The 25,858-nt window shown below is 43.8% G+C and overlaps 1 protein-coding gene across 1 annotated transcript in view; it reads left to right on the top strand.

Moving 5' to 3' along the window:
• The window catches only part of tmtc2b (transmembrane O-mannosyltransferase targeting cadherins 2b), a 90,020-nt gene that overhangs the window by 17,742 nt on the left and 46,420 nt on the right, over positions 1-25,858 (top strand). The window contains exon 2 of the mRNA XM_083973670.1: positions 23,933-24,509. Coding sequence (XP_083829796.1) covers positions 23,933-24,509 — 577 coding nt within the window. The remainder of the gene's footprint in view (positions 1-23,932; positions 24,510-25,858) is intronic.

The raw sequence follows: 25,858 nt of genomic DNA, 5'->3' as shown, positions 1-25,858 counted from the left end.
GGCAGAAAAATAATTCTTTTTAACTGCTGCAATCGTTGTGTAAGTGATATCAAGGACATAAAAAAAGTGAATCTGAATCCCAAACAAAGGGATGTTAATACACCATGACACGGAGTTCCCCCTACAAAGGAGCGGCGGCATCACACACTTCTGCTGTGTTGTGAAATACCACATTAGGAGTCATTAATAACCGCCTTTTCTATTGGAAACAGATGGGCTCATATCTTCGGGGTGTAGGATTGACTGCAGCGAGGCAAAAGCCAACCTGATGTGTGCGGAAAATAATATCCATTAATTCCACCAAAATACTGACATTTGCTCGGGGCAAGGCCTGAATAATTTGTTGGCATAACATGAATAATACAAGAAGGACACTAAGGCAGAGATGGCGTGAGCCTGTTGTTTTTGTCCTGGCTCAGGCTGTGAAACTAGCTAAAGTGTTTCATTCATCCCTTCGCATGCACAGTGTACGGTGCAATCCTGCATGTGGCGCAGTATTCGGCCTTCCAACTCAGCCTTTTTTTGAGCCAAAAGAGGGGAAGGGTCAATTGCAGGTACACTTCTCAAGTCATAAAAATCCATATACAAGTGTTTTTCTTTGGGGTTTAGAGAAAATTCCTTGGCTTCTTGAGAGGCAGGCGAAGGGTCGAGGGGAATAAAGCTCTTTTTTTCACCTCATAAAAACCTGCGAGCACACGTCGAGTGTTGCTGAAGGCCTCTCTCTGAAGGTCCCTCACTTACAGCACTCAAAGAAGTCCCTGAGGATTATAGAAGAGCCGAGGAGGGCAGCACAGAGGATGATACCTGCTTTCGCACCGCTGATGTGTCCATTTAGTCCCCTGCCGTCCTTCACCATAAAACATAGTTTTACTGTCATAACACAACAAAGACAGGACATAACATCATTTATACCTTCTTCCCTTCATATCCTCAGAGCAGTACTTTCCAGCCGGCCCCTCTGCCTTGCATGGCCACAGCTCCAAAGTGTGAAAGTGTGTATTCATGTGCCATACATGCAGGGGTCTGGCCTGAACCTCTGGCTATACTGAGCTCAACTAGATGAGGACGCTGTGTGGAGTTTTAACCCAGTTTGCGTGACTTTAATTTTTAATATCTGCCCCAGCTTGTAGAATGCACTCTGTTGCACCGGAATAACAGGCATGGGCCGAGAGAGCAGCAGGGTCTCTCCATCTTGCAAGTGATTTCATTATTCTGCAGGGGTTAACTTACACCCACTGCTACTTTTGGATTGAGCTAGAAATTGAACTTCAGGAACCGTAAGAAACCATAGATCATGAGATCATGAGAGGCCAGAATGGGCCCAGATTTATAAACCTCTATGGAGCTTTTCCTCTCATTGTTGTAATGCCATTTGTCTATGAATCATTTTCTAGCAGCCACGTGAAACAATATTTTTAGCTGAATGCTAATGTTGGCAGGCTATCGTGCTGATGACAATGCTAACATGTTGGTTGATGCTTGCTGGGTATAACTAAGTTCATCATGTGTGTATTAGCATGCTAACATTGGCTAATTACTTTATATAATATAATTTAATGTTGCTCTATAAATAAAATGGATTGGATTGGATCAATTAAATCATTGGATACTAAAAATGTCAGTGATTTACTCAATAGCGATCAGGATATTTCACTTATCCAAATATTGTATTTTATATTTTAAGCTGGACCACGGTGCTGTGGTAACCAGCCAACACTGGCATCCACAGAGCGATGTCGCTAGCATGGCCAAATGTATTGCTCTGCACCTGGACCATAAGTCAAGATCTAAGAGAGATGCACGAGGGTATGTAACGGGCCTTGTTGCCAAAATGTTCAGCCAAACCATAATTCTGGGTTGTAAATGGCTCACTAGGTAGTAGACTGAAATGAATCGTTCCTCCCTCTCTTAATTCACTGACTTATTATGGGTCAAACAGGCCGTTAAATCTTTCCTCGCCCCCCCCCCATGTCCTCCGCTGAACTCTCTTATCGGGGATCTGACATGCTAGCAGGTTTGTATAATTAAACCCCACTGCTTTGTTCACATCTGCATGCAGCTGCGTTGTACATGATCCCTCTCTGTCTCTTTAGCTTCAGCATGTCCTGCCCTCCACCGTGCCGCTCCCTTGTCATTAAGCGTGCAGTTTGCTCGTAATTAAGTACATCAGTGGATTAAGAGCTCACCAATGCCGAGTTGCTCTGGTCGATGCTCTAGAGAGGACACTCCGTCTCTGTCTTTTTTTTTTTTTTTTTTTTAAAGCAAAATACGCCCACACAGCTTTATGAAGCCGGTTTGCAGAACGCCTGAATTTAGTGAAACTGTGAAGCAAAGCAGGTGGATTTATCTCACAGGTGTGTTTACTGGCTGGATTGTTGTTTTTGTTTGATTTTATTTCTATAAAATAATCCCATTTTGGTGAATAGGAATTCAGCAGGTGTGTCTGCTTTTTATCTATATCAGCCTCAAATGTGGCAGAGATTAGCACGGTCACATGCTAAATGGAGAGAGTGAACATGGTAAATTACATCAGCGTATTAGCATGCTAACGAGAGCATGTACTTTAAATAATCAATGTGCCTCAGTACTGAGGGCTGCGACACATCACCCCTTAATCAATCAGTCTTCATCCTTTTTTTAGTTAAGAAAACCGATTAATCATTAAAAATCTCCACAACTGAGGGCAACATTTCAAATTAGCTTGTTTTGCTGCACTATTAGTCCAAAACTAAATGTTATTCCATTTACAGCAAAATATAAAATTGATGAAAATCCTCACTTTAAGTTTTTTTTTTTTTTGAGCCATGTATCTGGAAAAAAGAAAATCTTTCATTTTAACTTCGTAATTCAAAGTTAAATCAATTTTTTTAATGATCACTCATGCTTGTAACTATAAACTGGATATGTCACATCATCACATCATTTTACATTATGCCACTTCATCATGTGAATTGGGATGGAAGTTTGTTCATTCCCGCTGCCGTCTTAAATATTTCATGATTACTAATCTGCTCCTGTGAGGCAGAGGATCACAAACCAGGGCCGACATGATTTCTCTGCCCCTCACTGTTTAGGGTCGTTACCATGCCACCGGTAGCCAGACCAACGCACACCTTCTGTCAACCTGTTATTTTTGAGATTATGCTTTCCTCGCTCCTTCAGGAGGAAATTGGGTTGACACAGTGAATTTCTTTCCATTTAAGCAGCCTTAATACTTAATGCTGTTTTGTCTGCCCCTGGGGCCCTCTGAGTGTGCTTTGCACTTCTCTGGGCTGGCACGGCGTCTCATTACCCCTGGAAAAACTTCCCATGTTCATGTAAAACAGAGTAACCTGATCCGCGGGACTCGAAATAGTTTGCGGGAGACTTGACATCCTCCTCCGTTCGGTGGTGGAGACGACGCTGCTGCTGCTTCCCAAGAAGAGTCGCATAAATAGCATAGTAGCATGGTAGTAATGAAACGGCATGTGCATGTTTTTAACCTATAAATATCTGAGGTGAGATTAACGTCATCTTTTTTTGCTCTAGTGAGAGGAACTATGGGTAATCAAAGATGACGTGACTGGTAGAGCGATGCAATCTCAGCCATTTTTACGCAGCTATTCAAACGGGGATCTATACAGGTAAAACCAATAACTTAACAAATGGGCTTAAAACAATGGCTTTTATAGACATTAAAGGAGAATTTTGCGAGTCAGTCATTCTTTAGATCGCTTTTTTTTCTCTACAGAGCTCCCTTTACAGTTTCGGAGTGCATATTTTCACTGTCATCAAACTCATAGCTAACCCTCCTCCCTCCCTGCCCGGCCTTCTGCATTTGTTTGTTACGAAGTTGGCAAGAAGGCAATCCGTGGAGCGATGTCTACCAAGGGGGAGTAACGTTAACAAGAGGTTACAGATTACCGGGCGTGTTTATGTCATAGTGCCGTAAAGCGGTCCATGTTTCTGGCGAGTTGAGATCTGAGGCGCTGATCTTGAAAGATTGTTTTTTTTTTTTTCGGTTAAGAGATGCTATAGGTAGAAGGCAGAGAGCCTCCATTCTCCCCGTAACAAGTCACTTAACCATCACAATTACTCCAAAACTGTTTAATTAAGGTAAAAATCTTGCATAGTTCTCTCTTTTTCCCTCTTTAAACTGCAAAGGTTTGCAGGTAAATATGACTTTACCTTTGATGAATTGATACCAACTCAGAAAAGACACAAAATCTTTGAGTGACGACAGTCAGTGCTAGAAAACCAGTAAACACTGACAACCCCAGCTCCATCAGTGGGAAGAATGGGATTGCAAAATGTTTACCAGACATCGTTTATTGTGTGCTGGGGGAAGTTATTTCTTACTCCCTGGTGAGATAATGTATTTTCACCAGCAACTTGTCACGCCGGAGCCACCCGAACAGAAAATCAAATCCCAGCCCGCTGGATAATGGGCCTTTTTTTAGTCCTTCAGGAGCAGTGATGGTGATTGCATCTGCGTACAACAGAAAGCAGTTTGATGTTTCAAAAAAAAAAAAAAAAAAAAAACGTGACAAATATGTGCGTGCTTGTTTATGGTACGCTCGTGCTGTGCGTGCATGTGTGTGAGAGCTTGTGTGAATAAACCTTTGTGCGTGTGCTTTTTATGAGCTTGTCTGAGTGATTTCCCAGTGAGAGTGTGTTTTACAGCCGGATTCCTCCAGGATGAGTCTGACTATTTGATAGAACAGCCCCACGGCGGCCTCCCAGCCTCCAGCCTAATGAGCATCGTGTCTAACAGGTGGTCCATCAGGGCTCTGGGAACAAGAGGAATTAGGGTATTTGTGTGTAATTTGCTTACTCGCTGTTTATTCTGGGACTTCTTTTTTTTTTTTTTTTTTTTTTTAATACCAGTAGCACTACTTTTTTTCTCCCTCCAGTGAGGAAATTGAATCATAAACACAATATTTCTTGGATCGGTGATTGGCAGTCCAAGAGGTTTTGTGGTTTGTACTGTAAATGATCAAACAATTTTCCCCCAAAACCTGGAAGGTATAGGCTCGGTTTACCCACTGGGTTTGTAGCTTGCTGCGATTTCTGAATTCTGCTGTGAGCAGGCGGGCACGTTGTTTCATGGACGCTGCTATGAAGAACTTATAAAACAGGGGCACAGTTTACACAGCTGGGAGGAAAAGGGCTGTAAAAGTGTTGATTGCTTCCAGATTATGTGATTTTACACATGGCTCATTACATATTTGTCTTCCATGATATTATGCAGTGTTTGTGTTCAATGTTAACATCTATGCAATGTTAATATCAGCAATCAATATCATTTTTTAATATTTTATGTAAATTTTTTTTCACTTAAATTCTTTAAATACTTAAATTACACATGTACTTGTACATCTAGACTGTAAATGTTTATAGAAATAGGAAATAAACAATAATAACTTATTTATCCAATGTAATTCTATTGTTAATATTTTCTATGCACATTTATTTACTTTCATTTCCAAAATACACACACATTTATGAATATATTATAGTAGCTAAATTGTAAGAATAGGAAATAACTCATCTTAACTTAATCATCGGAAAAGCTACATTTCTATTAAAAGAAGTGATTTTATGTTCACTAAGATAATAAACGTTATAGGCTACGTGCTAAACATTAGCATTAGCATTCCTGTGCCTGACAGAGTTTCTTGCATGACTGTAAACTCATAATCGTATTCATTCTGTAGTGCAGGAACTGAACCCAAACACTGCACCCAGCTATCAGAACAGGATGATCTATTGAGAACCGACAAAAATCCCTTTTCCATAGATTCCTGGTCGGACTGAACAATGAACCCGCACAAACCAAAACTGATCCAAACCAGATCCAACGATCATCATCAGAGAGAAAACCATGAGGAGGTTTGTGTGTTGTAGCACGGGGGCAACGGCGTCTTTCCACTCAAAGAGTTAGAAGAAACCTTGAAAAGAGACGAGAAACATGAAAAGAGGTTTTGGCTTCCTCCCACATGCAGTTGGGGCTCTGGTTAATGATGGATAACTCATCTCATGAGTCTTCAGTGTTCTGTTTTATCTGCGTTTTATGGACCTGCGTTTTCTTTTTACAGCGCTGTCTTTATCTCAAATTACATTTCATTACACTAAGTTTAATTGGGTTTAGTCAGGTTAATTACTTAAGTCCTTCTCATATCTGTATCTTGATAATATCTCGGTTTATGCTAATGACTCATCCAGAGACAAAGGAGATGATATGAGCTGTGGAAATTAAACAGGAGGAGTTTTGTTGTTCGGGCCGACAACAACAAGTGTGTCTTGTTTGCTCACTTTGTTTCTAAACGGGGAAAATAAAATGCTTTCTGCCATGTTTTGCTAATTTCTTCTTTTTTTTCTTCTTCTTCTTGCTAATGCTAATTTGTGCTGGCTGCAACTTCACAGCCTCGTCTTGTTTGTATTGATTTCTTTTTACAGCTGTATTTACTCCTCCCGCTGGTTGACCGACATACTGTATGTCAGAAAACAAAGGAAAGAAGTGCTCAGCGTGACCACCACATGTTTTCTTGTTTTCGGAGTGAGCTCATTAAAAGATGGTGTGTGTTAGAATGCAAGGCCTTGGGATGGGGTGGGGTGGGGTATGTAAACCCCCCCCACCCCCGTCCCTCAAACACGCACACACCCCACCCCTCTCGCTCTTCTGCAGCTGACTTTTAATGGAATCTGATTTGAATGCTTGTGAATAATTCCCGTGGGGTTGTGGTTTGTAGGTCATTGTGCCATTATGGTTTGTTCCTGGTCTGTCTGAGGGAGGATGTATATGCATGCATGTGTGTGTGTGTGTGTGTGTGTGTCTGGGGTGTGCATTGGTGGGGGAGGGGGGAGTGGGGAGTGGGAGCGAGGCAGCGGGGGCGTCGTCCTCGTCTACTTGTCTGGTCGATAGCATCATAGCTCCTCTCTGTGCCGCTGTAGGTGGACACAGAGTGAACACCCTCCCTTCCCTCCTTCCCTCCCTCCCTCCCTCCCCCCTTAGGCTTGACCCACAAATCCTTTTCCTCTAGGCAACAAAGGGATTATGGGAGAAGTAGACTAATCTACTTCTGTGAATTTACTTATGCAAAGTGTTTGCCACACAAGCCCTGGCATCAGCGGTAATCTGCGAGAGCAAAAAAAAAAAAAAAAAAAAAAAAGCGTTTCAGATATTGTTTTTACTTGTTCATTTCATCATCCAAAGCTGCACTTTTTTCTTTTATTTCCTACGTGATGCACAGAGCGAAGAAAGAAAAATGCGAAGAGCCTTTGTTTTCTTTATTTGGGATACTTGAGAAGGAACACTGGGCTTGTAAGAGGCCACCTGCAATAACAAATTACTCCCCAGTGTGTAAGGAAACATCCAAAAGCAGCACTCTGGATGGGCTTTGTCTTGATTTATTAATATTCTTCATATGCCTGAGGGCTGTGCATGAAATATAGCTGGAGGTGTTGCAAGATGAAAAATATACCTTTTTGTGGAGAGGGCTTCCCAGCCAGTTATATTCAGTAGCACATACCAGAAATGACAGTTTGTTACTCGGAAAAGAAATGCACAGCGCACAACTTTCACCTCGGAGTGGTATTTCTGGCTCGCTCACCTCAAACATCTTTGATCCCTTTCTTTCAGTTTATATCTGAACGTCGTGGCTTTATCTGCCGCCGAGGTGGGAGTGGAGTGATGGTGAGCGGAGGGGACTGAGCAAGGGATGAACTTATCACCTTGTCTTTGGCCAGACGGATCGGGGATATGGAGTGTTTCACCATAGCTGGCTCTGCCTTAGCTTGTTTAAATGTTCCTGTCTTGATGGTGTGATACGGCGGATCCCAGGCTAATTCAAACAGTCCACAGAGAAATAAGCTCCGGGATTTTCTTTCAGTGAAGACTAGCACACTGGAGCGGCTGGAGACAGATACAGTAAAAAGCTTCTTGGCAGCGAGCTCATTATTGTTCCTCCTCAGATATCCCCAGACATTTGAAAATTAGCCCGCATGTTGTTTTTCCCCCCGATTTGTAAAACGATTGTTTTCCCTTCACATTTGACCTGACGATGAGAGATTGTGTGATATTTTGAGGTCGGGCGATATTTATCTTAAATGGGAAGAGCTTTGATTTTGCACCACAGGAAGAACACGTGGGTAGTTTTTTTTGTGTGTTGCACAGAGGCGAGACAAGTCCTCGACTGGTTTTCAGCCTTAGGTCCCAGATGCTGAACCTGGGTGGTCACACCCATAGCGATGTTGCACAATGCCTGTTTACTGCCTCGCGATTGTTAACCAAATGTTGTTTCTGTGTTTTGGCTGGGTCCAGAAAAAGCAACGCAGCACAGCAACGCAGCGGGAGCAGTGCACTAATTGACCACATGATTTTAAATGGACAAAGCCACAAAAGTGTCATAGCGATGTTTCCTTTCCAGATGCTTTAATGATGTCCTCATCGGCTTTCACCACCTCTGGTTTTTCACAATGTGCTCACAGTGGGAGCCAGACGGGTTGTTCTTTTCTCAGGGTGGAGTAAGATGCTCCAACAGCACTGAGGGACATACAGTGTTACCATACTGTACTGGCAGGTTTGATTAATACTACATTTCTCTGATAAACTCATGTTCCAAGGACAAGATGTTTCTCCCATCTTGTTTTCTTGTCCTGAAAGTGTAACATGAAATATTTCCACTGAAGCAGAGCCTAAATCCCAGTGTTGGAGGCTTCTCTGTGCAACTCTTCTTTGTGTTTATCACTCTGCAGCTCTTGGAAGTGGTCAGGATGTTTTTTTTTCTTCCTCCAACTGCCTGTGTTTTTGATCTGTCATCATGACATTTTGTAAAAACCAGTAATTCCTGGCTGCTCTACAGATCCGGACCACAATCCATTTCTACTGTACGTAGGTTGACTCGCTTCTTTTTTTTTTAAATATATGTCAGGAAATAATGTTTTCCATCTAATTACCATCAGAAAGTGAACTGATCTGTGGAGTTTTAGGATTAGTTATAAACAAACTCACTAGCCCAGCCACACTAAGCCTGCAAACAAAGAGAACATCTGCTGTTGCAAAGTAAACGTCCAATCCTCAAACATGAGGTGACCCTCAACTCTCCAAATGTGATTTCCACAACTAAATATTTCATATTTTGGCTAACACATCATTTTATAATATTTTCTTCTTTAGTATTGTTTCAGTAAATTGCCAAAATTGTCAGCTGAAACTGTTTTTTTCAAGGCTGGTCCAAACTATTTAATTAAAAACCAAATCCAACAGAGCCATATCAAGTTTATTTGTTTATTTGATGTGTTTATTGTCATCAGATTCATTTAAAGAAATTGTCTGACATACAAAAAGAGATAAAACAATTATCATTATTTAATTATCATTTTCATACTACAATTTCTGATTATGAGTCCTCATATACACTGATAAAGCTAATGGAAAAAGATAATGTGTCCCTGTGGTTATTTGATCAGGTTAGCCTTGATTAGACTATACAGGGTAGCGCTGATTAGTTGATAGTGATTGAAAAGCTTTGTCAGGTTTTTTTTTAAATAAAAGTAAAAGTAATATCTGTCCATTCCCCACATGTCAGGTAAAGTTATTTGCTGTGAATATTAGACTGGACTCGGGAGAGCGTGCAGAGTGTTGGCGGTGAGTGACTGATGTCCATGAGAGGCTCAGACGTGGTGTCAGCCCGTACTGTGGGTCTATTGCACAAGTTTGAGTTCCTCTGTTCGCTCTGCTCTCTACAAGAAATGAATGGCCCTCTGGTGACTTGTTGACTTGTTACTTGCAGTGTGAACACACGGTTATTCTGACTCATTCATGTTATCACTTAAATGCTACCAGGAGAGAAGCCTGGTTTCAAAAAAAAAAACAGAAATTGCAGCTTTTACAGCTGCCTAACATTAACTATCATATTTTATAACATCAAGACACACCACTCTGCCTGAGCCCAAAGCATTCTCACTGTTTCCCGTTTATTTAACCTTATCCAAGCTGATTTCAAACAGCCTGTTGCATGGTAACAGGGGTACTGTTAAGCTCCTCAAGCACATCCAGGCCACTCCCAGGCATCCGTCACAGACTGCAACAAGCTGCTGAGCGCCGTGTGAAGGGTGTGGGTTCATGCGCTATACATGCCCAGCGCTGATGGATACGCAGTGACAGTTGTGAGATATGAGCCGCTGGACATCCCGGACAGGGATTGTAGTCTCTGATGAGCAGCATCAGCCAGCCAGCGCCGCTCTGAACCCCCTTCTCATCCACTGTTTAGCGGTGGATAATGCGGCGCCAAAGCCTCTTGTGTAAGAGACCTGCTCAGTGATGACGGGACGGAAGGGGACTTGGGGGAGTGACGTAAGTGTCCTCCTCCCGTTCCTCTTTTTCCGTTTTGTCCTGATCTGTGATCCTGAGCGCTGGGAAGGTCAGCTGCTCTGCTCTGTTGACCCCAATTCCTTAAGGAACGGTTTCCTTAGAAGACTCGCTGCCTGCTCCCTGCCCCCTTTTGGCGGCTGACCTGGAAACAGTACAGGGAGCAGCTGACGCAGGCAGAGGCTGAACTGCCTTTTTTTTTTTTTTTTTTGATCTGATGAAGGACACAGCTCCATCTGTTTCCTGCTCCCGAAGGCAGCGGCGTTCTCAGTCAGATCGGATGAAGACAAATGAATAAAAGGAAGGATGAGTCATGGCTTTATTCTCGTGTTTTGACAAGTGCTTCTGCTTGAACGCATGAGACTGGAAATATTGACATGTTTGCTAAATGACTTCGAGGGTGGTTGCGGAGCAAGCAGTCTTTAGAACCGGGCAAACACACATACCAGACAGTCCCGCTAACAGCGAATTTTGTCTTTCAACTGGCAGAATTCAACTTTGCCATGTTTACTCTGCAGGGATCTATTGTCTGCCCCCACAATAAACAGGCCAACTCTAAATGTAGGACATAAACACTTGTTGTGCTCCCCTCAGGAAGCTGTCGGCTTCTGAGGATCGTCAACCCATTCTTTATCCTCGTCATCCACCTCCACGCTCAAACCCCATCCGTCTCCTCTCTCTGGCACCGTCCTCTTGTCTGTCTTCTCCCAGCACCTGTCAGCTCCCATTGTCCCATGCAGAAGAGGAGCAAACCCATACAGGCATGCTCCTGCGACCTTTTCAATGGCCCTCTCCCGATGGGGCGGGTGCCTTTGTTCCTGGAGCCTTTCTTACCAGGTTCTGGGGCAATCAGCAAGGGGGCATCCGTCTTCCCATTGATGGAGGCGTGGTGCTCCCTGCTTGCTGGGTGTGATAATGGACCACACATGGTCGTGCTCCAGCGGCTCACCAAGACCCCGGGGGCTCGGTGCGTGGGCACAGGCCCCGGGTCCTGCCTCCTCTCTCCCTGCAGCCCGACCCAGAAACCACTCTTCTTCTTCTCAGCCTTTTGTCAGGGCCCTTTCACTCAGCCCCGAGCTCCACCGGGCCCCTTTGTGATTCCTACGTGGGGGCCCCAGTTCCTTAGCATCCACTCCCTCGTCTTTGTTCGCTCCACCTACAATATGCCACCAACAAGTATTCCAGAAATGCCATGAATGCAAGTCTTTCTATCGCTGTGAATGTGCCTAAGTAAAGAAGGGAGAAAAGAGGTTTTTGATTTAATGTTGCTCTGGAGGTTTCGCTGCGTTTATTGAGCCGAGCTGATGATGTTGATAGATTCATTGAGATACCCGTGATAAAAATAAAATCTTTTTTTTTTCATACTTGAAACGAGATTCTTGCTTGAAGGAGTTTCATTAACATTTTTCCGGAGTGAGGGATTGTTGTTTACGTGGTTCACTTTCAAACATTTTGCTCTAAATTAAATTCAAGCATCGCTGGAGAAATTAAAACCTCATGCATGCATGCATGCGTTGGAGACGACTCAACCAATGGAGAGCGCACCTCATTCCAAGTAGTCCCCCAGCGGCTGAATAACCTCCAAAGACCACATGAATCCTAGAAAGGCCTTTGTTTCTAACAGACCTGTGGACATATTTATCATATTTGACTGAATTAAAGAGCCAAAAAAACAGGCGTCAGGAGTCTGGATACTGCATTAAAAACTTAATATATGTCCCTCTGTCTCCATGTCCACTAACATGTCTGACTTTTTCAACCATAAATCTTTATATTCTGAGGCTTATTAAGTTTCCTTTTTTTCTTTTTATCTATAGAGCGGAGCTTTTTGATGTCTCACACACATGTCAAGGAGGTTTCTTTCTTCTTTCTTTCATTATATCAGAGGCCGAGCTAATTTAGAAAACTTCTGTCATGGCCCTGTAGTGATGGTACCACCCTGACACTTTATTAACACGGCACACATAGGATGGTAATGATGTCAATTTGATGAAATCTCCATCCCTCTTTAGCTATAGGATTTCACTGTAAAGGTTTTAAACTGTGGAGGGGATGTCATTTTTATGTCGCCTATAAAATCATTCACCAGTTTCCTATAGGGTTTAATACACGAATGGCACTGATTTGTAGGTGCTGCACCGCACAGACCTGCAAGAGCGAAGCATAACATGCAGTTACTGGTGCTGTGGTCCTCGGCACCACATGGCCCTTTGTTGTAGCGCCGCTAACCAGGAATACAGTATGTGGAAACATCAAAGGGAAACAGCTACCTCTTGGGTAGCCTCAGCAAAAGCGTTGGGAAATAAAACTTTTCTTTTTTCCCTTCTCAGTCATTCAGGTCATCACGCTGCCTGTAGTATTTGGCACAGTTTTCACTAAGTCCAAGTTAAGTTGAAAAACTTCCATCTACAGTGCTGGGTTCGATTTTTTCTTTTTTTTTTGGGTAATATCAATCTGGTCCGTGTGAAATTTCCAACCCAGCTTTACTCGGCATCAATTTATTGCCACTAACTCTCTGTAACATCCAATCTCGGTCATGCCAAACTTTTATATCCCCTCATCAAAAAAATACGAGCTCCCAAACCTCCGAGGCCAGCGCGCTTGCCCTAACTTCCACATTTGTAGTAGGATTTTAGAAAATATATATTTTGCTTCGTGCAACGCAGACCCCACTTTTCACTCAGTATTTCATCAACACCGAGGGGCTGTTTCCCAATTTCCACACAATCCTCTCGGGGTATTATTGTTATCATTGAAATGGAGCGTCTCTCCCCGTGGAGCCAGGTAGGAAGAAGAAAAAGAAAACAAGCAGCTGTCTGTTTAACCATCAGGACTGAGACACTATAGATTGCTGTTGTGTGATACCTGCTCTCAGAGGGGGAGACTTAGTAAAAACACATTGATTACCGCTCACTTTATCCAATTGATTCTGTTCACTTCATTCCACGGTAATTCACAGGCGCGTCAACAACATCCGACTCATCTGGCTTGCGGCTTTGTTTTGTTCTCATTTAGTTTCATTTCTTGCGTTGGGATATGTATAACGTAGATTGTGGTGAAATGTGAAAGCCGACCACGGCCTGCGTTGAATTAATGGTTTTAGGAAATCCAATAGTGCTGACTGCTGTATATGCTGTATCTTAGTTTAGAATTCAATTTGGCTTGACAATGGGAACTGAAGAAAATTGCCTGTGAATGTTATTGACTCAGAGAAAGAGATTAGCCGGGGGAAGGTCTTTTGTGGTGCGTGGACGGGGAATGACAACACAATATAGAGGAGACATGAAGATACAGGGGGAAACATCACTGTTAATGGATGCGTTTTTTCCATTCTGGGCCATCTCAGGCCACAAAGGCTTTTGTTATTAGATACATTGACACTGAATTGCAGGCGTCAGATTGGTCTTGTCGTATCAGGAAAAGGAAAATCAATATCTGATTGTAGATGTACTCCATCAGTTCATGTAATCTCTATATTATGTACAGAGTCACTTAAACAGTGGTTTGTTTTTCTGAAGTGAAGTGTGGCTTGTATCCGAGCAGTGTGATTACTTTTTATAATATATGTATTTAAGAGATTTAAGGCTTTCTAAATAGCAAACGAAAATGAGGTAATCCAACGTCTGCTTTAAAAAAAAAAGAAAGAAAAAAAAATAGGCACATGCAGGCACTGGTTACAGAGGCGGTTAGGGTTTGTGTGATTTGGTTCCTGTAAACTTTTAAATGCGTAAATGAGCTCCTTTGCAAAAAATGCAAATTGACACCATGTGGAAGACAAAGCATTTAAAAAACACGTAAGAGGCTATGTGGGTTCCTTTCTGACATGTTTATAGGTTTACAAGGCAGCACAGTCTCACGCAAAGGCAGGCGACGTTGGAGAGATTTAGGTTCCCTTTTTGCATTGATGCGAAGCCTCAGGCCACGGAGATGGACCTGATGCACTGAGGCTCTGCTTTCCTCAGTGTTTCTCTTCCTTTTGTATTCATCTGTGTGTCTCTCTGTTCAGAGTATATAGCACATATGCATCAACCCCCTTAAGCCCAGTTTTCCGTTTCCAATTTAAGTTGGAATAAATGACAGATTACAATCGCACTTTACCCTGATTTCCCGCCCCGTGTAGCAGCTCACGCCCGACCTCTGCTATCTGAGAAACAAGCAAAAGTCAATGAGGCGGCGATATCAGGGCTATCAGATCTGCATTAGTCCAGGCTGTTATTGCAGGACCTGTGCTCATAGCGCCGAGGGAACACAAACCCCCCCGTCCCTCCACGTTAACACTGACAGCCTCCACACATACACGTGGCTGTCGAAGGGGGCTCTCGATCTCTGTGTGAGTCGGCTACATGTGCCTTCAATTAGGGCCGGGAACTGGAGCCCGAATGGGGGGAGTTTAAAAAAAGGCTGGGCTGAGTGCAGTGTGAGAACACTGGCCTGTTGTGATAGGATCTAATGAGATGACTCAGAGCTGCATCCTTGAACGTTGCCATTCATTAATGTAATGATTCGTTGTGTGTGTGTGTGTGTGTATTTGAGCGTTTGTGTGTGTGTCCCAATTAACCAAATAAGCTTCCATGCTTTCTTCTGGTTGCTGTCTTGTGGTGAGCAGTGGTAAACTGCAGAGGGTTATATACTATATATATCTATTAAAGCTGTGAGGATAGAGAAAAGTAATCAGTTGCTCTCTCCCTCCTACTCTCCAACTTCACACCCTCTCTTACACCGTTGGGGCCTTAAGCTGATTGGCCCACTCTCTGATATTTGTTTGTGTGTGATTGACTGCACGGAGCTTCCAGAAAATAGCCGCTAATCACAACGCCGGCAAGAGGATGAGCTCCCGGAGTCCTCCTGCACTCACTCAGGCAGCTACTTCACATTTAAAGACGAGTGGCTCATAGCAGTGAAGAGAACTGGGACATGGCACAGCTGTTTCAAATGCTGAACATATAAGACGGTCGGGGCACTAAAGATGTCTTCTCCTTTCTGCTCCACTGGCATTCTCAAAGGCTCTTCCTGCACTTAAGCCTCCATGCAATAAACATCAGTGAGTGGAGGGCCTCTGCGGTGATGTGCCATCATTCGGGCTCATCCTTCAGGGCTGCTGTGCTATGTGAAGCCCTTCCATGCAAAAGGGTTTGGGAAGAAGGATGGCAAAACGCTGGACAAGAGATCTATTCTGGGCTCTTGGCTTGTACAGGATTTTTCCATCCTCCTCTGCTGGTCCCATCTGCCTGGTGCAGGTTTCCCCCTGAACCCCCTCCATGGGTCAGCGTCCTGCAAAACCAAAACCAGAACGATTAAACGGCCCAGTGGTGGGCCAGGCCGGATGGGTCTCGCACGCAAGCCGTTGGAAGAGTAGCCTCCCCTGCACTGGTCTCCCTCTCCATGTGAAAGAGAAGCACTCTAAACACGAGAGGAGGAACAAAACTAACTAATTTATTACCACATGGCCAAAAAGGTCAGAGCGTGACAAAAGCCCTCCTGTTGTGAGGAGGAGTGCAGTGGAGTGGCCCCATCCAAGCAGAGTCTGGGTGACTACCGCAGCATTAGACATGGGTCAGGCTGAGGGGAAACATGGAGGTAGAGCTCGTTTGAGAACAAAGGCCTTGTTCTTGACTCTTGTTGGGCTGTGACGTTTATTCAATAAAACCTGTTTGGTTAAATTTTCCAGAAGCCTAAGAAGACACACGAGAAATTGAGTTTTTCAATTTGGTGACCATTATGGGGACATTTTAAGAAAATGAGCAAAATGCAGACATGTCAAGTCCATTAGAAAAGCAAATATGGTGTCACGTGTTAGTAATGTAGACTTATCAAGTGGTTATTTGTCCAGCAATCTAATTTGGAGATGCTAATTCAATAGCAAGAACACATTATATCTGGTAAAAATAGTCATGTTTACTGTCAGTTTCAAAATGACCATGTAACTGAGGCTGTAGGTTTGTCAGTGTCGGTATGTTGCCTATTGGGGTTCATATCTCAACAACTATTGGATGGGAGATCATGACATTGTTTGAGTTTCCCCCACAAACTAATAGGAAAGTATAAGCACGCTAACATGCTAACCTAAGGTGTTGAACATGGTCGGTATTGTTCAACATTGGGCTGTTTTACGACAGCATTATTGCTGTTAGCATTTTTCACATACTAATGTTAGCCTTTGTCTCAAAGTACCATTTTTACCAGTAAATCCTCACCAAGCTGCTGGCATGACTTTTAACTAGCGTAGCTTGTTTCCCCCTTCTTCTTTTTTTTACAGACAGGTGTTTGTGCATCACCATGCAGAAGTGTAGGGGTTCCCTTTGAATTTCACCCTCAAGCAGTAAACCAGCTCTTATGAAAAACATCTGAACTCCAGCTGTGGAAAGTTCTTCCACCCCCGACAGCCCTGTGTGCTTTGCTTTACCAACGAGGCAGCCAGTTGAAGACAGTGGTAGTGACAGATACAAAGCAACAGTTTCTGTTTAGCCAGAAAGAAAATAGGAGTAAGTGCCTGAGAAAGAGAGGGATCTGGATCTAAGTGTATGTGTGTGAGAGGGAAAGGGAGAGGCCTACAGTGGTGACCCAGCAGCTCTTTGCTGTCTGGCCACAGCCCTGCGCATGCTGACAGATTTATTGGATACAATAATCAGAGTGTACTATATCACCCTGTTCCACGCTCTGCACGGGCAGCTCCTGTAATTGGCTTTTACACCTGGAACTCACTATAAACATCACACAACTTTTACACTTGGACTGAAACGGGGACTTTGACATTAATGGGATTTGTTGGGAATGCAGTGATGGACAGTGATCAAGGATGTTTTTGTCTCTTTGAGGCTCCGGTTTAACGCTAAAGAGCAGGAACAACATTCTCAGTCATTAAGTGAAATTAGAGAGTAAAAGGATTTGCAATATTTCTATTTATAGTAACTGAAGTGGTTAAAATACTTTAATCACTGGATATTTAGCTTAAAAAGCATTTATGTGCTGAGGAACTGACATCTATTGGTCAGTAAGTAATAGGGAAAGTAATAGAGGGAGACTTCCAGACAGTTTTATTAAAAGTGGGTGGTGGCCCTTAGGCCTCTGCTGGACATGAGAAGATTGAGCAAGTCTCATAAATGCCCCTGGCAACTTCAAGCTCTGGGATTCAATGCTGGTGCTGCCAGGATTCCTGCTCTGTCAGCCTGGTTGGCCGGATCAGTGTGGAGTATTGCTCACTGGTTGGTTGGTTTCCTGACTGGCTGGTTAGCTCTAGTGATCAGTATTCAGGCCATGCCTCACTGTGCTTGTCCCGCTCAGGACAAAGGGCTGATCAGGGATGCTAGGCAGCAGGCGCGGGGTATTCACCGAGCTCAAACACTCTGCAGAGCTGGACGAGCTCGTCCTGCTCGAGACTCAACGTCTCAGTGTCCCTGTGTTTGCTTGTCTACTGTGCCATGAAATGGAGTGAGTGTGTATGATTGTGCCAGTGGAGCAATGCAAATACCCTCCCTGAGGGGAAGACCTATTCCACTTAGTTAGGGAGCGCTGCTGGGTGAATTAGACACAGTGTTGCATGTTGCACTGTGGAAAACGCTTTGATCCCTTTTTAAAAAGCCCTTAGTGAGAGCTCCTTTTATGTTTTTTTTTTTTAAATGCTTGCAGGTTCGTGATATGATATGTATTTTACTAAAACATGCTCTCATAAAACACTCCGCAATGCTCGAGGCATTAGATGAAATATTTGCACATGCCCATGTATATTTATTATCTTGATCAAATGCATGAGTTGCATCTTGGAAACGTGAAATGTGATGTTGCAACAAGATATTTCCATCGCAGGGAAAGAAAATCGAACCATCCAGAAATATCAACATTAAATGTCAAATGCCAGTGGCTTTAAAATCAAAAGGGGAAATGTGTCTGAAATGTGAATACAGAAAGATATTACCTGAGGATGAAACAGGAGGCAGAGACACACCAAAAGGTAAACACTACACTATAATGACACAAAGTAATATTGAGCAGAAGAACACCAAAGGGTAGAGTTCCTCTTTAGGAGTACAGGGGGACGTTCAGGCAGATTCAGCCCTAATTAGCGTATCTCTGACCTTTTATAGTCATTAGCTCTGCCAGTATCTCATCCATCCTCACTTTCCTGCCTTTCATTAATAACAGTGATGGAGGGAGGCATCAGGTGTCCAGCCAACACCCTTTTGCTCCCAGGAAAGAAAAATCCATAAAGGGAACACAAATTCAAATCCACCTTTTTTTCCACAGTCTTGTCAATTTATGTAAAATTTCTTATTTTCGATGAAAAGATGTGACTCGCAAAATGAGATGCATCTTCTGCCGAAATAACAAAAAATGATGCCTTGTGGTGAAAGTGTTCACTGTTCTCTTCAGCACTCCCTGAGGCTGTTTTCTTTTATTAAGAGCTTTTACTACGGGCTTACAAATCGCATATGTCAAAAGAAAGAAAGCAGCCATTCATCCACTACAATGGGGATTTTACGGCAGGCCTCACTGGTGGTGTGTTTGCTACAGTGAGCTGAGCTATACCACTCAGCCACTTTCTCCGTTTGTCCCCCGTTTTCATTCACTGTATACTGCCTCTTTGTTACAGCTGAAATATCCCAAAAATTACTGACGCTTTGATAGTGGAGTTATTAATTGCATTTTAGCCTGAAGATACAGAGATAGAGCAAACTAAACCCCAGCCAAAATAAATCTGCACCTTTTTTATCTCCATGTTGAATGGGACCCAGGTGTTTTTTGATTTTTTTTTTCTTTTTTCTCTCCCTGGCCGAGCGAGTCTAAAAATGTTAACGCTTGATTATGTTTTATCTTGTTTGGCTTGTATTGCCAATGGCTTGTCACTCTGATCTATATCTCCATGCTTTAAGATGCTATTTGTAACACTGCTGCAAAATAATATAAATATTTCATTCATTATGTCCCTTCATCTTCATTCTTTTCATCCCCAGCACCCTCATTTTTGTATGCAAATTGGCTTTTTGATAGTTGGCTAAATACATTAATCACCGTTCTGTTAAGGCACAAAATGACACAGTGTTTGTTTTTCATGTCATTAGAAAGATTTAAGAGCAGAAAGACTAATATTTTCTTAAATAACCCATTAAAATTATGCCATTAAGACATATTTAGACCTGTTTTTGTTGCTCTCTGGCATTGTAATAAAGAAAACAAGTGCAATATATAATTTTAGCAAAAGGAAAATACCTTTTTTTCTATATTAGGTGCCATAAGTGCACTGGAGGTATGCTATTAATGACCTGCTAGCTTGCCCATGGGAAGAAACATTAGACAAAAGAGCATGCCGGAAACACAGAGCGGTGTCTCTGTGGGCAGTCTAAAAATACCACTGTGCGTCTTTCAGATATTGAAGCCGGGTGATGACATATAGTTGGCAGACCTTCGATCACTTTCCCCAGACACCCACCAGATTTGATTTTCTTTTCACATGCTGTCACAAATGGAAATCTTTATATGCTTTGTGCTTTATAAAAGGGCCGGCTTTTAGCGTCCAGACTATGTGCTGGTTAGTCCACTGTGGAATCAGTGTGAATGTTATTGGTCTGGTTGTGTCTGTACAGTACTGTGGTGGCGGTTAATTCCTGGGTCAAAGGGTTTGACTACCTGGCACATAAAATTGATATTCGTTGATACTTTTATTTATTATAATGATGACTAAACCTTCTCCCAAAACCTTCCTTATATGGGTAAACTTTGTTTGCCATTGTGTTGTGTTGTATTCTGTGGTCTGAGTCCCAGCGACCTTTGGTGAGGACAGTTATTTTATTATTCTCATGTCCTCCTCCTTCAGAGTTTGGAGGACTTTAGAGGAGGCTTTGTTGTTTGGTTGTACAGCTCCACTTCACTCAAGGCTTCATCTGAAATTCATTGAGTTCTTGTAAAGGACAAACCCTGATGACATGCCCTTGGTTTTCAATCTCATCCCTGATATCCAGCCTCATCTCGTATGTGATGCAACTGCCGCTACAGACTCTTCACCGAAAAAGCCAATCAATCTTCAATTTTTACGAAAGCCTCTTTACATGGGATCCTCTGGTCATTGGACTTGGCTATTTTTCCCCTTTCATCCTGCTCATGCATTCATATTATAAGTGAGACTGTTCCAGGGGTAAAGAGGTTAGCTCTCACATGATTATTCCCCAGCTGAGGAGATAAGGAGATAGCAGGAGCATTTTTCATGGAAATTCTTTTGAACTTGGCAACAAAAAAAAAAGAGTTCAAATAAGGCTCATGTTGGAAATTGATTTCACTCTTTATAATTACATGGTCTACAGCTCTGTGTAAGCCATTGTCCTTCATCAGAGGACCATTTATCCACATAAGCGGAATAATAAAAACAAGACTTCTTTCCATTTTGTTTGAAAGGGGAAAAACTAAAAATTTGATCAGAAACAATGAATATCTTACACATGTGACAGCTTTTGTGACAAACTGGGAACAGTCGCTGCATGATAGAAGAAGTGGGCCATTATCGGGGTCCTGCGTTTGCTCTCTGATGTGGTGTTGGAATAGAAAGAAGCCGCCAGAAGAAGAAGTCAGTCAAGGCCTTTGACATCGACAACAGACGACACTGTGCTGCTTTTGGTTTTCTCGCCTCAGCAGGATCACACATCTTTGTTATGGTGAATTCATTTCTGAGTTGAGGAAATGTTAACTTTTCTGGGGTTGTCTGGGTTCGCCATAGTCATTCAAATTAGCAGCACTGTGTACAGTGTAATGTATACAGAAGGAACAAAAGCTGTACATACAGTAGTGTATCTACACAAATACACCAGCTTTTGTTGAAATAATCAAAGTCTTTCCTCATACAAAAAATAAATCTATAGTTTCTGACTTCACTCCCTGTTTCGGTCCGTGTTGTGACAAGCAAACAGAATGTGACAGATCGAGATGCATGACTGGGATTCGGAGCCGCTGTGGACGAATTCAGGGTGGCAGCCAGGAGCAGTATGATTGAGGAGCAGTTAAGGGAGGTAGAGAAGTTTTCAGGGGCTTCTCTTGTTAGCGGCCACATGATCCCCTCCGTTCCTCTGGGAGTCGGAGCGCAGGCTGCATGGCGGTCGGAGGAGGAGGGGGTGGGGATGGTGATGGTGGGGGGGAGAGAGGAATGTGCTCCCGGCTGGAAAAGGTTTGCAGAGCACCGAGAGGTCCTCGCTGCCGCCAGCTCCGCTGAGAAATGGTCCCGACCGGCCGCAGAAACTCAATCTCTCTCTCCAGCTGGCCCCCCGAGCGTGGTAGAGGATGATGATGATGATGATGATGATGATGATAAAGGAGAAATCCATTTGATTAATGACGTGGCATAGATTGGGAAGAACCATGACTAGTTAGACTATAATGCAAATGCGTCAATTCAGATGTGGGTGTGTCCCTTTCATCTGCTCCGATCGGGTTAAGAGGTTACACCGCCGTCTTTCTCCACGGTCCTCGATTCTCTGCTTGTCAACCGCAGTGCGTTCGCAGCTCTACACCCCCCCTCGCTCCGTCGCAACATATAAGAAGGAGACAATCTGAGAGGTGAACCTTGTGCAGGGCGACTCAGGAAACCAGGGCCATAAACGCAGTGGTCTTTTTCTGTTTTGACTGACTGGCACTGCAGGCTTTTCGTCCGTGCTTCTCTGCCAGAAAAATCTGGTGTGGTTTTGAGGCAATATATAACGTATCTGGGCCTCGCTGGCTGGTCCGCACTGTGCAATGGAAAAAGAGCACACTTGTCTCCAAAGCAGCTTTGAGATGTAATTGAACCATAATGCCTCTTATGTGAGCATCTTGCGGTGGAATGAAGATCTCACTTGACAAATGGGCCAGAGAAAATAAACTGGCATATCTGAGTCATGAAGTGGAGACTTTGGGCTACCAGCTTCTCTTAAGCCTGCCGGGTGGAGGGCTGGAGCCTCCGTCAGTCTGACTAGAGAGAAGGTAGAGAAACCCAATCATCTGTGCGCTGACATCCAAGGCATTTCTATTATATCCCAGCTGATTATTTCTACGCCCCTTCCAACATCCTGAGGCCAGGTGCTATTTATTTCCCTTAGATCCATTATAAGAAGGGCTATTTCTATTCGAGAGCCAGTTGATTTTCTTTTTTTTTTTTTTTTCCACAGCGATTTGATGAATGCCGCCATCTCCGCTGCACCGTACCAAACTCCCCCCATGAGCTTTCTGGTATTGAGAGCGGTGGCAGTTGTTCAGTGGGCTTTAGCCAAAGTAAAGTGTTATGCTTAAGAGGTGGAGGACGGCTGAGGAAGCACTTCATTACTTTCAGAGTCCACTTGCTTTTTCACTTCATTCGCTTTCTCTCGCTTTAATGTTTATTTTAATTGATTTACTTCACTTTAAACTTCGCATATTCTCTCCGCCCAGCTCCCTTTTTGAACTAATAGAGTGTGCTAATTGTGACTGCCGATGAGGACACATTACAACCCCGGTGCTCCTGGCTTGTTATCACGTGCCACGTCCCATCGATCACACGTTTAATTACGACACCTCTGCTCTGCTAATGCCAACCACCTCCTCTTCCCTGCGGGGGGTCTCATTCTGTCGCCCTAAAATCATAATCAGCAGCAGCGGTGGCGTCACCATCTCCTGGAGAAAGCAGCACGAGTCCTGTCACTCGGTCAGACGCCTGGTTGCAAAGCAGAAAAGATAAGAAAAGAAAAAAGAAAAAAAACACTGAACATGGAAGGACTCCTGTTGGGAGAAACGTGCCTTTTTCTTTTCTTCTTCCTTGACCCCTGCTGCTCATCCTCACCACCCGCTGGCGCACACAGCTGGTGGCTGATGTAGCTGCATTAGGTTAGGTCACGCAGGTTCGTCCCTAAACAGAAGGGAAGTCGTTCTTGCCTCATATTTAGGGGCAGAAGGGGCAGAAAGTACACATATGGTGTTTAGAAAAACGTCCTTAAACATGGACAAGGAGTAAATCTCTCTGTTTTTTTGTTATTTTTTCACCACTGCTGCTGTTCTCTGGAGCTCTGCGTGCGGCGGACAAACTCAGAGCTCCCATGTTGATCGTCACCCCAGGTCGCCTTCTCTCCAAACTGCATTTTGCCAACATGGCGTTCCCCTACAGCGTGCCTGTATTTGTTTGTGGTTGAGGGCGTGGTGCTCTTGCTTAATCCTCGAGTCCACAGCTGTAAGAGCTGTGGCTGCGGTGGCGAGGCTGCCCGGACCTTGAAGCTCACAGTCTTGATTCTCTGTTTGTGAATGCCACATGACCAGACTCTCTAGGGGGAAAAAAAAAAAACTCTAAGCAAATGTAAAAAAAAAAAAAAAAAAAAAAAATCATTTCACAGCAACCTATATTTTCTGCTCAGTCTGCTCTGGCAAATAATAGCTGTGAATCCTCCCCAGAGAAGCTGCAGTGCCTTGCCAGAAGAATAAACACTGTTTTTCAGAAGTAGCTGTTTTATTGAGTTTGACAGAGCGGTGAAGTGGTCAGACAGTGAGGCAGTGACATGAATTGAATTGACAAACATGGTCGCTTTCAGCACTACATCAATTATTAATCTGATCCATCCATCCATCCACAGCACTGTAACCTTTTTTCTTTTCTCTTCACAGCCGAGCAATCAAGACCAATCAGGACCTGCTCCCGGAGACCCCCTGGACCAACATCTTCTACGACGACTTCTGGGGCACTTTACTCACGCACAGCGGCAGCCATAAGTCCTACCGGCCCCTCTGCACCCTCTCCTTCCGTCTCAACCACGCCGCGGGCGGGCTGGAGCCCTGGGGCTACCACATGGTCAACGTGGCCTTCCACGGCGCGGTGACGGGGCTCTTCACCTCGCTGGCTCGCCTGCTGCTCGGCGGCGGCCTGTGGAGCCTGCTGGCCGGCCTCCTCTTCGCCTCGCACCCCATCCACACCGAGGCGGTGGCGGGCATCGTGGGCCGGGCCGACGAGGGCGCCGCGCTGTTCTTCTTGCTGTCCCTGCTGTGTTACATTCGTCACTGCGCGCTGCGGGGCCACGCCGGGCCCTGGCGACTGGCGGCCTGGCTCCTGTGCAGCCTGGCCTGCGCCGCCTGCAGCATGCTGTGGAAGGAGCTCGGAGTGACGGTCCTGGCTGTATCTGCGCTGTATGACGTCTGCGTTTTCCACAAGCTCAAGTTGCGACAGGTCATTATGCTCCTCTACAAGGTAAACAAGTTTGTTTCTCGGCCCGCCGTGCTGCCTTTTTCACATGTATCTGATTTCCTGCACCCGATCTGTGGCTCCCAAGCATCTGGCACACAACATAGGAAAGTTGATATATACAGTATATGTGTATATATATAGGTCTGCGCACATGAATGTCTACAATGTGTGTGTTTTGTTTGCTTTTCATCACAATATAATTTGAAAAACATTTGGCACTGTATGCGCAGCTGTGTCGTTCAGGTCACATTGTTGTGTTTTCCATTAAATGGAAGGAAACTCACATGTCGGAAGGGAAGGCAAACAGAATATTTTTCTCAGAGACTGTGCACGGGGCAAATTCAGTAATGATGTTTTATAGCCTCTCCCATGTAATTCACCAATTGGTATTCTGAAATAATCCTCCACGAGGATGATGAGTATCATTATGGCAATAAAACATCAGTAAGGCTTTTATTTTTAATCCTTCTAAGCTTAACCTTTTCAGGACTGAAGTGGTAACAAGGTTACAGTCTGAGCTGTTACGTCATTTTCGAGTCATGCAGTTCAACTCTAAATCTGTGCCTTTAACAGTGACATAGTGTCCATTACAGTACTTACTCCTCCGTGACAGGTAACAAACATTTAAACTAAAGACCAATTTAGTCAATGGACCCAAATGAGAATGTAGCTAATTGCTCATGGAGCCATTAGTGTTTATTAACATCTTTATAGAGCATAGTGATGAAAAGTGCTCTGTTAGCCACATGGTACACATTAGGAACTCCTTTCCTCTTCCTTCTTTTCTGTACACTGTATTTATATATATATAAATATACTGTATATGCGTGTGTGTGTGTTCCCATGATTTGCTTGTAGGCCATATTCTCATTTCACGAGGCGACACAAAGAGAAGAAATTGAAAAACATTTTTCAACAGAAATAGCTGACATAACAAAAAGTGATGTCCATTTTATATTATCTTGTCGCTTTGGAAGCGTCCAGCCATTAAGTAGCCCTTTTCCCCAACAGCTCCTGTCAGAAGTGTTTACTGTTTGCTGTCCAGGCAATGTGACATGCGTGACTCTCCACACATCATAACAAATGCAACGGGACGTGTGCACTAACGTGACAAAAGAGCTCCAGTGCAGCCAAATCAGAGGCTCTGGCTATGTGGCACTCCTCCAACCAAGGAATAATCATATTTATGTGGCATGGAAGGGTAGGTGTTGGAGAGGGAGAGAGAGAGGCAGAAACGAAGAGAAACTGAAGCGCAGATCTAAGCCGTCCCTCCCTGCTCACCCTCGTGTGGTAATAAAGACGGAGGGGCCTCTGCTGCTGTCTCCTCCACGCTGTCCTCTCATGATTTAAGC

Source organism: Trachurus trachurus (genome assembly GCF_905171665.1).
Source record: "Trachurus trachurus genome assembly, chromosome: 6".
Classification (NCBI taxonomy): domain Eukaryota; kingdom Metazoa; phylum Chordata; class Actinopteri; order Carangiformes; family Carangidae; genus Trachurus; species Trachurus trachurus.
This window is presented reverse-complemented; position numbering and strand designations above follow the sequence as displayed.